Below are 14,323 nucleotides of genomic sequence, written 5' to 3' on the forward strand. Positions count from 1 at the left end.
AACATCAATAAAACATCAGCAAATACCGATTGGATTAAGAAAAGAAGATCCATGTTACAAGGGCCTGCAGAACCAGAAAGGGTTTAAAAAGTTGTCTGAAGGAAGCAAGGGATGGTTCTTGCCAAACCAGAGTTTTTGCCCACAGCTTGCTTGGTACCTGGGACGATGTTTCATGTGTGAAGCATGTTCCACCAGACCCTCCAAGCTTCCCTATTTTCCAGGGACACCCCTGATTTAGAGAAACTGCCCCAGTTTCTGATTTGATCCCAGAATGCCCCTCTTTTCCCCAGGATGTTTTCATGGGAGAAATGTTGGAGGGTATGGGGTTATCCAACCCCCGAGCCGTCTGGAGGCAATCCTCTATAGGGAAGTTTTTTAATGTTTAATGTTTTATTATGTTTTTCTATATGTTGGAAGGGACACGGGTGGCGCTGTGGGTTAAACCACAGAGCCTCTTGGGCTTGCCGATCAGAAGGTCGGCGGTTCGAATCCCCGCGATGGGGTGAGCTCCCGTTGCTCGGTCCCAGCTCCTGCCAACCTAGCAGTTCGAAATCACATCAAAGTGCAAGTAGATAAACAGGTACCACTCTGGCAGGAAGGCAAACGGCGTTTCCATGCGCTACTGTGGTTCGCCAGAAGCAGCTTAGTCATGCTGGCCACATGACCCAGAAGCTGTATGCCGGCTCCCTCAGCCAATAAAGCGAGATGAGCGCCGCAACCCCAGAGTCGTCCGCAACTGGACCTGATGGTCAGGGGTTCCTTTACCTTTACCTTTACCCAGTGGCGTAGCGTGGGGGGTGCAGAGGAGGCCGGCTGCGCCGGGCGCAACATCTGGGGGTTAGGGTTAGGGGGCGCAAGTCCACGGGTTAGGGGGCGCAAATTACTTGCCTTGCCCCGGGTGCTGACAACCCACGCTACGCCACTGCCTTTACCTTTACCTTTAACTATATGTTGGAAGCCACCCAGAGTGGCTGGGGCAACCAATTCAGATGGGCAGGGTATAAATAATAGAAATATCATGAAGGAATGGGACGTCCCTATTTTCATGGGAGAAATTTTGGAGGGTATAATCCACCGTGCATCTTACCTGCAATGGTGTAAATGGCAGTGACAACCAGCATCAGGACGGTGGAAAGGTAGAGATTCCAGCCCAGGCAGACTTGAACAAATAGGGCTCCTGAATACAGGTCAGTCTGCAGGGGTAAAGAGAGGCAACATCAGGGTTTTTTAGGGGTGGGATGCTCAGCTAGGACAGGCAAAAGCCACTTCAGAGCTTTGCCATGCTTTAAACCAGGGGTCAGCAAACATTTTCATCAGGGGGCCAGTCCACTGCCCCTCAGACCTTGTGGGGGGCCGGACTATATTTTGAAGGAAAAAAATGAGCAAATTCCTATACCCCACAAACAGAGATGCATTTTAAATAAAAGCACACATTCTACTCATGTAAAAACACCAGGCAAGCCCCACAAATAACCCAGAGATGCATTTTAAATAAAAGGACACATTCTGCTCATGTAAAAACACACTGATTCCCAGACTGTCTGCAGGCTGGATTTAGAAGGCGATTGGGCCAGATCCAGCCCCCAGGCCTTAGTTTGCCTACCCATGCTTTAAAGTAACACCTGAATTATTCGTTTTAATAGCTATTTCGGTACCATCAGCCTACAGTGAAGGAAGCTGCTTCGTCTGATAGTTTTCCGGCTGTCCTTCAATATTGGGTTATGAGCACGGGAAGCAATAGGCCTAGGTTGCCACTTATTTTACAGACCGAGGCTCTTGTGCCTTTTAACAGCTGAACATCAGGAAGAAATCCACAGGCGAATCCTTTCCAGGCATTAAGGTGGAAAGGTCCGCCCTATTGAATTCTTCCTGTCATGGTGTTGCTCGCAGCCTAGAGCTTCCCAATGGGGACATCTGGTCGCCCCACTGTGGAAAACACAAAACTCGACTGTAATTTTTGTTCAGATTCTGCAGGGCTCCTTCCTGAGGGGTGATCAGTGCTCTTAGCCCTGTGTTCGTAGCACAAGCAGAGACCAGGTCTTAAAGCCAGAAGATGGCTAGAAATTCCACAGATTTCCATCACTGGGGTGGGGGGTGGGGAGTTGCATGTGTCAACTTCCAGCCTGTTATGTGACCTGATAGGGGACTCACCACATTTCAACACATAAGAAACGCCTGCTAAATCAGGCCAATTTCCCATCTGGTCCAACATTTGACCAACTGGATGTTTGTACCAAACCCTCAAGAAAGGAACCAGGCGACGAAAGAAGAATGGAGGATGAAGTTGATGGATTATGCAGAATTAGATAAATTGACAGGAAGGATTCGAAACCTGCGGGACCAGAGATTCTTAGAAGACTGGAGTGAATATATGAACTATTTAGAATCATAGAATCATAGAATCATAGAGTTGGAAGAGACCACAAGGGCCATCGAGTCCAACCCCCTGCCAAGCAGGAAACACCATCAGAGCACTCCTGACATATGGTTGTCAAGCCTCTGCTTAAAGACCTCCAAAAAAGGAGACTCCACCACACTCCTGGGCAGCAAATTCCACTGTCGAACAGCTCTTACTGTCAGGAAGTTCTTCCTAATGTTTAGGTGGAATCTTCTTTCTTGTAGTTTGGATCCATTGCTCCGTGTCCGCTTCTCTGGAGCAGCAGAAAACAACCTTTCTCCCTCCTCTATGTGACATCCTTTTATATATTTGAACATGGCTATCATATCACCCCTTAACCTCCTCTTCTCCAGGCTAAACATGCCCAGCTCCCTTAGCCGTTCCTCATAAGGCATCGTTTCCAGGCCTTTGACCATTTGAAAAGTAATAGGTTACGCTAGTAGGACTGGAAGAAGTTTTGTAAGGTGGATTATTTGAAATATTACAAGGAAGACTATGAAAAGAATTATTAGTTAAGGACAATTAAATGTAATATAGAAATTAAGAAATGCAGAACAAGGGATAAAGAACGGGAAATCCTCAGAGGTGTTGACGGACGTCTAAAACATTGTATAAGATGAGAAGATATGTTGTATGACTGTTGGAACTGATATGTTAAAAAATCAATAAAAATGTATATAAAAAGAAAAGACCCAGGCGGAAGAGCAACACCCTCTCCTCTCCTGGCCTAGCTTAAAGAGTTGTTGTGATGATAAAATAGAGAGAAGGAAAAGAGGACACTGTCTTCAGCTCCTCTTAGGAAAGATGGGGTATAAATGCAATAATAAATAAAGTTTTTAAAAAATAAATAAATCTATAGCTGTAGCATCTCAACACATTTGGGAAGGGAAAAACATGTTTCCACCTGAACAATGAGAACTAGAAACTTGTTTTGGAGGAAAGCTTGGTGAGTGGAAGCTGGCTGGGTCCGATGGGAGTTGGAGTCCAGGGTGGGGAGATATGACTGAGACCAAGTACTCAGTGGTTGATACTCTTACACAGGCCTGCTTGTCAACAAGACTTAAGGGGCAGTTTTGAGGCAGCAAGAAATTCCAGGTGAGATTTTCGACATCACAGTCTCATTATCTGGCTTGGCAGGGAGGAGAGGCACGCCCAACGGCAGGTAGGCACAAAGAAAACCATTGAGAAACCACCCGGCTCACCAAATGAGATTCCTTTCTGTCTCCCAACCCAGGGGGAGTTTCAGAGCTTTGGATTCCAAACGCAGAAGGGTACGGGCAATACTGACTGCCAACAATTGCTGTGGGCCAGAACCTTTGCAATCCCCCTTCAGCCGATATCCCTAGAAGTAGGAGCCACCCTACGAAACGGAGGAACTGTTGATTCATGGCAGGTGTGAGAAAAAGTCTTCTTCACCCAGCCGCAAATTAACTTGCGGAACTCACAGCCACAAGGTGTGGTGTCTTCAACAGCTGTGAAAGAGGACTGGACGTATTCACAGAGGAGAAAGAGAAGCTGTGTTAAAAGCTGTTAGCCGCTGTGGTTAGGACCAGAAGTTCTGGATGATTTGGTCGTGTCTCAAAACTGCAGTCTTTTGGTGCTCATGTTCTGTTGAACTCACAGAATCATAGAGTTGGAATAGACTCCGAGAGTCATTGAGTCCAATGCCCTGCAATGAGGGAACCTGCCCACAGCCTTCCCTGGGTGGGTTCAAACCACCAACCTTCTGGTTAAAAGCCAGATGCACTGCCCATTGCACCACAGAGGACGAGTTCTTTGGGTCTTGAAAGAGGGGCAATATAACTGGCTGCTGAAGGCACTCATGGTAACTAAACATCTTACGTCAGATCCTCCAAGTGTCCCTATTTCCCAGGGACAGTCCCGGATTTACAGAAGCCATTCTGGTTTCTGACTTGATCCAGGAATGTCCCCCTTTTCCTTAGGATGTCCTTATTTTCATCAAATAAATATTGGGGGGTATGGATCTATGCTACCCCTGAGCCAAGGAGATAACTATACAACCTTCAGAAGACATCCCTGTATGGGGAAGGTTTTCAATGTTGAATGTGTTTTGATATATGTTGGAAGCCAGCCAGAGGGGCCCCAGAAGAGACTTTAGCCCACATTGCTTAAACATTTTGGGTGTAGTAGACCCAATTTGAGTCACATGGAATTGAGTCAAATGGATTGATTTTTGTTGCTGTATATATTTCAGCAATCCCAAAGTTTGGAGTCAGTAGCACAGATGTTGTAAGGGTGTGATGGAACAAACCCCGTTGAAGAAGATAACGGTGGTTACCCAGAACTTGTTGCTGGTTGCAAAGACCACCTTCTCGTAAGCTGCCGGCTGAGTCATGTCTTCTGCCCATTGTACAATTGGGGCGTTTGTGTGTGTATAGACCTCTCCTTCCAGTACGGAAGTGCATACCCTCCAACATTTCTCTGGTGAAAATAGGCACGTCCTATTCCATAATAATGATAATAATAATAATAATTTTATTATTTGTACCCTGCCCATCTGACTAGGTCGACTACGTTGCCCCAGGCACTCTGAGAGGCTTCCAACATATATAAAAACATAATAAAACATATAGCATTGGGAGGGGGACTTCCCTATACAGGCCTTTCATTAGATGTCTTCTAAAGGTTATTTATCCCCTTGGCTCGGGGGTCAAACCAGCTTAACTAGAACAATGGCTCCGCGTTCTGGAGGAGCCCTGGGCATATGAGTCTTCACAGGCACCATCCTCACCGCAGCAGGTCCAGGGGGCTTTCTGTAGTGAGGGCCTTGTTAGAGTGGCATAGCATGGATTGCCAGTGCCCGGTGGGAGGGAAATGGATGGAGTACACATGCGAATGCAACTGCCTAACGGTACCTACAACCCCCAGGAGATCACAGCCGCAGAGACAAGGAAAGAAGAGTTGTTCCATTGTCTGGAGAGGTCCCTTCCTGGTTCACATGGAGAAGCCGTTTTCAACAGAGCCCAAAGACGGAAGCATGCAGCTGTGCTGAGGCAGCACCGGATGTTGAAATTTTGCACCTCTAACAATTTTGCACCCATGTAGCCCCCCCCCACCGCACTATGCCACTGCCCTGCTAGGCTACACCCTCTCAGCAGGTGCCTGATCATGCCGGGCTCTGGCATCAGTCAGCAAAGCAGGTGGTCTTCATTTAGCCAGATGGCTACAGATAAGCTTCCTTCAGCCTCATTGCACTGAATTTTCATGAGCTTCTTCTCAAGCCCTAAAACCTGCCTCCTCCGTAATCACACAGGCAAGGGGGGAAGGGCGATTGCTTTCATCTAATTCAGTGGTTCTCAACTTGTGGGTCCCCAGATGTTGTTGGACTACAACTCCCATCACCCCAAGCTCTGGCCCTGCTAGCTAGGGGTGATGGGAGTTGTAGTCCAACAACATCTGGAGACCCACAGGTTGAGAAAGGCTGATTCTAATTCCTTTCTCTGTTGTTGTTGTTTTGCCAGCTCAGCAAAAATAAAAGAAAAAAAATTGCTGGCCTCCTGTTCCCTCCAGGCAGAGCGACGGAGGCAGCAACGCGGAAGGCGGCAGGTGGGGCTGCCCGGCATTTTCACTCTTTCAACTTGAACAGATTTGTTCTCTTGGCACCTGCCCCGCCTTTGAATCGCCTGCCAAGTCGCTTCTTCATGCTTGGCTCCAAAGCCAGCTGCACACTCTGGCTGCAAAAAAGAGAGAGCGCTTCTGTTGACTCCCCAGCTGTCCTCAGAGAAGGGGTGGGCCACGAGGTCGAGCTTGCACGTGTGGCAAAAAGAGATGGCTAAATTGGGAGGGATCTCACAAGCCTGGAGGGCACAGGAGCCTCCCCACGCTCAGGTCAACTGGACCTTAGTATCTTAGTTCACTGCTGAGAGACCTTTCAGAAACTGGAGGTTCCTCATGAGGGCTAGCAACGTGGTTAGCATGCAGAACCCCCCAAAAGGCTCCCGGAAAAATATAATAAACTGTATGTCCACAACCAGTCCTACACAACCACAAGCTCGCTATGTAGTGTTTCACAAGCTTCTCTCTGAGTCGCATAAACTATGGAACTTGTTGCCCCAGGAGGCAGTGATGGCCCGCAGCTTAGATACTGCTACTAATAATAATTTTATTAATTATATGCTGTCTATCTGGCTGGGTTGCCTCAGCCATTCCAACAGATATGAAAATGTAAGAAAACATCAAACATTAAAAGCTTCCCTATACAGGGTTCCTTCAGATGTCTTCTGAAAGTCAGATAGGTTTTTATTTCCTTGACATCTGACGGGATGGTGTTCCACAAGGCAGGCGCCACCACCAAGAAGGCCCTAAAAAAATTTCAAACTAAAATGCTGGTGAATTTCCATGAGGAATATTTTGTTTTTCAAATAACGAAAGTTGCAAATTTCTGCAGAAATGTGAAGAAATGAATTTAATATTGGAAAAGGAGGAAACTGAAAGAAACTGGGCTGCTGAGAGTTGCTAGAAGGCCCTTCTATTCCCCTCAAAAGGATTTGATTCCCAGAGTTCCCTGGGAAGAGGGATTGATTGTGTTAGACATGCTGGGAATTGCTGCTCTGTGAGGGGAGTTACGGTGCAACTCTCTGCACCTTTACCAAACTACAGCTCCCAGAATTCTTTGGGGGGAGTTGCAGCTGCTTAAAGTGGCATCAAAGTGCTTTAAATGCCAGGTATAAATGTGTCCTAAGTCAATATGCCCTAAAACAGCCTTTCTCAACATGTGGGTCCCCAGATACTGTTGAACTACAACTCCCATCCCCCTTAGCTAGCAAGGCCAAAGCTCAGGAGGCATGATAGGAGTTGTAGTCCAACAAGATCTGGGGACACACAGGTTAAGAACCACTGCCCTAAAGGGACACATGAAATGAAAAAGGTACTTAAATGTACTTTGCTTAAGAAACCAGAAGCCTTTCTCTTGGGCATTGTCAGCCAATTGGTGCCAAAGAAAGATAGAACTTTTTTTATGTATGCTACAACAGCAGCAAGAATACTCATCGCAAAGTATTGGAAGACACAAGATCTACCCACCTTGGAAGAATGGCAGATGAAAGTGATAGACTATATGACATTGGCAGAGATGACTGGCAGAATCCGAGATCAGGGAAAAGAGACGGCGGAAGAAGATTGGAAGAAATTTAAGATCTATCTTAAGAGACATTGTAAAATTAATGAGTGTTAAAATGTTGCGGCTATAGAAGTAAACGGATTACAGCTGTAAAGATTAGGTTAAAGGAAAAGAAAGGATTACAATTAGATTAAATTAAGGGTGAGGATTTGCTGAACTAAATATTTGAAATTGGAATGCAGAAAGGGGAGGTATGAGGAGGTCGGTGAAGTAAGTTTTAGGAGAATAAGGATTTGAAATTATATTTGTTTGTCTTTGAGTGTGTTTGTTTGTATTGTGTTTGATTTTATAATTTGTGAAAATTTAATAAATATCTTTTTAAAAAAATAAAAAAATAAAGGGACACAGCTACCGCTTCCCTCACTTTCCCCCTCTGGGCCCAATCCGTACACCCACCCAGAGGGAGAGCGCATGGCAAGTGTAAGCACCTAAGTTCCCCTTGCTCAGAGAGAGCAGGTGAGGAAGACACAACAGCAAGGAACAAGACCGGCTGTAGACCCCTTGCAGAAGTGGGGGGTCCTTGACGGATACCCAGTGATGCTTCTTGCTGGCGCCTGTCCTCTCTGAGGCAGCGCAAGGGCCCCAAACTACCCAGGCGCCCTTGTTTCATGCTCTGTCTGATCTCGTTTCAATCAGGGCAAGGAAACAACGCAAATGGATCGACAACCTGTTCCCTCTCCCCGCCGGAGCTTGCCCTGCCCCACGCCCTCTCCTGCAGCAACTTGGGAGGCATCAAACAAGTCGTCCGGGGCCCTCCCTTCTCTCTCCTCACGAGTCTTCATCCTCATACACAGCAGCCTTTTCCAAGTCAGATCACGCCAGCATTAGGTCACCCAGAAATATGAATGCTGTGCTGTTTTCCCGGGCCGGCTAAAAACCACAAAAGCTTTGCTCTGTTGTTTTTCCTCATACGTTCCAGCAGTTCCCAATTCCTTAGACATCTGTCCCTGGCCAATTGCCTGAATGGCCTCGGCCCAGTATACCTGAAAGAATGTCTCCACCCCTGTTGTTCAGCCCAGACACTGAGGTCCAGCGCCGAGGCCCTTCTGGCAGTTCCCTCACTGCGAGAAGTGAAGTTACAGAGAACCAGGCAGAGGGCCTTCTCGGTGGTGGCGCCTACCCTGTGGAACACCCTCCCATCAGATGTCAAGGAAATAAACAACTATCTGACTTTTAGAAGACATCTGAAGGCAGTCCTGTTTAGGGAAGCTTTTAATGTTTGATGTTTTATTGTGTTTTTGATGTTCTGTTGGAAGCTACCCAGAGTGGCTGGGGAGGCCCAGCCAGATGGGCGGGGTATAAGTAATAAATTATTATTATTATTATTATGAATAATAGAATTGTAGAGTTAGAAAGGACCACAAGGGTCATCTAGTCCAACCCCCTGCAATGCAGGATCTTTCACACAACGTGGGGTTCAAACCAACCACCCTGAGATCTCATGCTCTACTCTACCGACTGACTGCCCTTTAATTTGTTGCTACTGCTGCCCTTTGGGGAAGTCTTGTCCAAACGATTAGAGTCGCCAATTTTCAGGGTTTAAACCAGGCTTCCTCGACCTCAGCCCTCCAGATGTTTTGAGGCTGCAATTCCCATCATCCCTGACCACTGGTCCTGCTAGCTAGGGATCATGAGAGTTGTAGGCCAAAAACATCTGGAGGGCTGAGGTTGAGGAAGCCTGGTTAAAAACATTCTTCAGGGGCTGCAGAAAAATCCAGGGGCTCCTGGGTCAGATCAAGGGCTTATCTGATAGTCCAGAATCCAGATTCTTGCAGCGGCCAACCTGATGTTGATAGACAGGCTACAAGCAGAGCATTACTGCAATAGACCTCTCTTCACATGCAATCGCCTTCAACTGGTATTCAGAAACATATCGCAGCCCCATCCACGCCATACGTTTAAACTACACCACTTTAAACAGCCGTGGCTTCCCCCAAAGCATTCTGGGAGCTTTAGTTCATTGAGGGTGCCGGGAGTTGTTTGCAGGCCCCTATTCCCCTCCCAGAACTATAATTCCCAAATTTCCCTGCAGAGAGGGATCAACTGCGCTCTGGGAATTGTAGTTCTGTCAGTGGAAAGAACAAAGACTCTTTAAATCAAAACAAAATCAGCAATGAACTAAAAACAGATGGAAACACAGGCCAGCTTTCTAAATGTATGCATAGGCTTGTCTAAATAAAAATGTTTTAGTAGGCGCCGAAAAGAGCACAGCGGAGGCGGCTGCCTGGTGTCAAGAGTCGGGGAGTTCCAGAGTTTAAATACACTAAATGGTCCATGAGGAACGGGTATTATGGGGCACTTGTAACGGGATCAGTTCCACCCATCAAAGCAGCCATGTGGGTATATTTGGGGCAAGGCGATCTCGCAGGCAAACCTGTCCCAAGTTGTTAAGGACTTTCTATTCTAATAGCAACCCTTTGAACGTGGCCTGGTAGCAAATCGGTAACGAGTGCAAATCTCGGAGCCTCCTTCGAAACACACAAGCGCTCGTGCCACCCCAGTGGTGCTGTTGCTTACGGAGCTCAGTTCCTGTTCTCGGTTCACACACCTGGACCACATCAGAGGCAGTGGGACGGGGTGAGACCTTACATTCTTTGCAGGATTACAGGCTGCTCTGGCATAACCCAAGCGCGGCACGCACCTCGCCCCTTCTTGGCATGGCAATGCCCCAGGGCTGAGGCCCAGAAGGCTGGCAAGGGGGTGCCCTACTTGAGCCTCGTGCCTTGGGATGCTGAGAACAGATCTGACATTTAAAGGCACCACCAGTTCCACAGGGCCATCGCAGGGGGGAAAGCGACAGAACAAGGAGTCCTGCGCCCTTGAAGAGCAGCTGCAGATGAGCATTGTTGCTTAAATCAGGGAGCAACCTGACTTTTACCGGGGAACCAAACCAAGCCTGATCCCATAAGCTGCTGCGGTCTGAGAGGTACACCACCCTGTAGTTCCCCCTTCCGGCCAGAGCTCTGCGGTGGCGCCAGAGTCTAGCGCCACTCCAGCCCAGGGTTCAAGAGCCGCTGTGAGCCTGCCACCAAGTGGCCAGAGGAGGCAGTTGCAGGGAGGCCGGCAAGAAAGCCTCTGCATTGGCCAGAGCAAGTCATGTGACCCTCTCCAACGCCCTATAAAAGCATGCTTGCCAGTGTTGCATATAGTTCCCTGTGAGAGAGAGAGCCATTGATTCATTTCAGAAAACAACAGCTGGATTAGACCAAAGGTCCAGGGGTGGGGCCGGAGCCAGAACCTTCCAGGCAATCCACAGAGGAGGCAGAGGCAGGGCAGCAACCTTCCTCTGTCACTGTTTCTTCCCCCACCCCTGCAAACAGCTGTTATTCAGAGCAAGACTGCCCCTGCCCATGGAGGGTCAGCTTCACCGTGGACCAAAAGGACACCAAATCAATTGTTGAACAGAGACTTGTGGAGACAGATTTCCAAGAGCTTCAAGGGACCATGTGGAGACCCTACTCCCCACTTTGGTCACCAAGATTACCATGCCACACTCAGGATCATTCCTTTCGTTGTTGTTTAGTCGTTTAGTCGTGTCCGACTCTTCGTGACCCCCTGGACCAGAGCACGCCAGGCGCTCCTGTCCTCCACTGCCTCCCACAGCTTGGTCAGACTCATGTTGCTAACTTCAAGAACACTGTCCAACCATCTCGTCCTCTGTCGTCCCCTTCTCCTTGTGCCCTCCATCTTTCCCAACATCAGGGTCTTTTCCAGGGAGTCTTCTCTTCTCATGAGGTGGCCAAAGTATTGGAGCCTCAGCTTCAGGATTTGTCCTTCCAGTGAGCACTCAGGGCTGATTTCCTTCAGAGTGGAGAGGTTTGATCTTCTTGCAGTCCATGGGACTCTCAAGAGTCTCCTCCAGCACCAGAATTCAAAAGCATCCATTCTTCGGCGATCAGCCTTCTTGATGGTCCAGCTCTCACTTCTATACATCGCTACTGGGAAATCCATAGCTTTAACTATATGGACCTTTGTTGGCAAGGTGATGTCTCTGCTTTTTAAGATGCTGTCTAGGTTTGTCATTGCTTTTCTCCTAAGAAGCAGGTGTCTTTTAATTTTGTAACCGCTGTCACCATCTGCAGTGATCATGGAGCCCATGGATCTGCAGTGATCGTGGATTGTTCCTAAGTACGCCATCTTACCAGACTATCTCGGTCTCATCTTCCCTGCTTTGTTGAAAGCCCACCTCCCTCAGGCAGCCCTCCCGGTGTTACTAGACTACAACTCCCATCATCCCAGGCCATTGGCCATGCTAGCCAGGTCTGATGGGAGCTGGAGTCCCTCAGTCTCTGGAGGACCAGGGGGTCTCTATTCCCTGAGACACATCCCTCTCACCTCATCTTTTCCTCCTGCTTGACAAGAGACGAATTTGGCAAGCTGCAATGGCAGGTGAAAGCAAAGCTTTCATAATTACTTAAAGAGGGCGGAGAATGTTTAAGGTGTTGGCAGCCATCTGCATCCCATTAAAGAAACCATCATCATTCCTCCTTGGAATACCAAAACACAGCCCCTCCAGCTTCCTCTCGTATAATTCTGCAGGGACGGACAGGCGAGGGAGCTTGTTAAGATGGCTTCTCAGCACAACAACAACCTCGTTTCGAAAATAAATCTAGGGGGAGCAGGAGAAGCAGGCCTGGCCCATTCATAGAAGAAAAATAGCAGCTATAAAAAGCCTTTGAAGTCCGTCTCAACAGCTCCCGGGAGGAGGAACATCAGTTGCTTGCGTTCGTCAGTGAAAACCTTACACTTATTTGGGGCTGGCAGCAGAAGCAAGACTTCTAAGGTGGGGTGAGATTTTTACCCATCCTTTCCGGGAAAGTTATCTTTCAACTGCTCCAAAGGAAGACTTTTAACTCAAAGCACACAGTGTTCCAATTCCCCGTCTTATTGGGATAATAGTAAAAACTTTCCAGCTCTGCCTCTCTGTAAGCAAGGCTGAGTGGTGTTGGAATAGGGCCTGGGAGAGAGACCAGGGTTCAAATCCCCACTCAGCCATGAAGCTCATTTGGTTAACTCTTGAGCCAGCCCCTGTCTCCCTCCCCATGACTTCCCCGGGGGTGTCTCCTAGGTCTCAGGTCTGGGCCCTGAAAACACAGACCCTTGTTTTCCAGGGACAAACCCAGATTTACAGAAGCCGTCCCAGTTTCTGATTTGATCCCAGAACATCCCACTTTCCCTTAAAGGTAAAGGGACCCCTGACCATTAGGTCCAGTCGTGGCTGACTCTGGGGTTGCAGTGCTCATCTCGCTTTCTTAGCCGGGTCATGTGGCCAGCATGACTAAGCCCCTTCTGGTGAACCAGAGCAGCGCATGGAAAAACCGTTTACCTTCCCGCCGGAGCAGTACCTATTTATCTACTTGCACTTTGACGTGCTTTCAAACTGCTAGGTTGGCAGGAGCAACGGGAGCTCACCCCGCCGCAGGGATTCGAACCGCCAACCTTCTGCAAGCCCTAGGCTCTGTGGTTTAACCCACAGTGCCACCCGCATGCCCCGCTTTCCCTTAGGATGTCCCTATTTACATCAGATAAATGTTGGAGGGTATGGAGTTATGCAACCCCTGAGCCAAGGAGATAAATAACTTACAAATTTTAGAAGACATTTGAAGTCAGCCCTGTATAGGGAAGGTTTTTTTTTAATGCTTAATAGTTTGTTATGTTTTTATATATGTTGGAAGCCACCCAGAGTGGCTGGGGCAAGCCCAGTCAGATGGGCAGGGTATAAATATGATTATGATTATGGAACAGGATGTCTCTTTTTCACTGGAGAAATGTTGGAGGGTATGCTCAGGATCTGGGAAGCTCCCGACCTGACAACCCTATCGATGGGGCATTTGAAAACTGGAGTCCAACAATATTTGGACTGCCACAGGTCCCCCTCCCCTGCTGTATAGGGACCAGGATACCCAAAGGAACATCTTGCCCCTCTATTAACCCTGACCGTCTCCATGCTTGGAAAAGCCTCTCCCGTTGGCTTGGGTCCATTTCTCCCAGCGGCCTCCCAAGCACCCGACCTCTGCAGGTGCTTACCGTCAGCAAAATACCTGGCCTGAATAAATTGCCCCACCTCTTCACACCATCCCGCGTGTCTGCAGACATTCATCTCAATAACTCGCTGTCAACAAAGATTATCCAAATCTCCCGTGAAGGGGGTGAGATGCTCGCTTAATCTCCCGGACCGGACCAGTCACTCCGTGGCTGAATAGGGAGTGACTCAGAGAGCTGTTGCAATGCAATTAAAGAATAGGGACCAGCCTTGGCAAGGCGGCCGCAAGACGGCATGTCCTTTTGGGGAACCGAGAAAGATCCCAGGCAGGGCCAAAGAGGGGCGTGGGGATAACAATGGACGGGAGTCTGGAAGTCACACCTAGGTGTGACGGGGGAGCCCAAGATGACAACAGAAGTTTGAATGAGCTTTGCAAGAATCTACAGCAGCAAAGGGATGAAGGTGGATAGTTCAGAGCTTCCTTATTGTTTAAGTGTGTTGTTTCACACATTAAACAGGGGCGAGGAAGCTCAGGGCCAGGGGCCAAATATGACGCTCCTTGGCCTCTACACTTTGCACTTATATTTCTCCCCAGGCTCCACCTCCTCCTCGGACACTTTCCCTCCAGGCCACACCTCTCACACAAGAGACAATGTGGCTTAATGGTTACAGCAGGCACCCCCAAACTCGGCCCTCCAGATGTTTTGGGACTACAACACCCATCATCCCTAGCTAACAGGACCAGTGGGAGATGATGGGAGTTGTAGTCCCAAAACATCTGGAGGGCTGAGTTTGGGGGTGC

The 14,323-nt window shown here is 48.3% G+C and overlaps 1 protein-coding gene across 1 annotated transcript in view; it reads right to left on the reverse strand.

Annotated features, from left to right (window-relative positions):
- SLC5A10 (solute carrier family 5 member 10) overlaps nt 1–14,323 on the reverse strand; it is a 514,359-nt gene that overhangs the window by 489,709 nt on the left and 10,327 nt on the right. Inside the window, exon 6 of the mRNA XM_082199751.1 lies at nt 1,088–1,193. Coding sequence (XP_082055877.1) covers nt 1,088–1,193 — 106 coding nt within the window. The remainder of the gene's footprint in view (nt 1–1,087; nt 1,194–14,323) is intronic.

This window comes from Podarcis vaucheri (assembly GCF_965113315.1).
Source record: "Podarcis vaucheri genome assembly, chromosome: 14".
NCBI classification, from domain to species: domain Eukaryota; kingdom Metazoa; phylum Chordata; class Lepidosauria; order Squamata; family Lacertidae; genus Podarcis; species Podarcis vaucheri.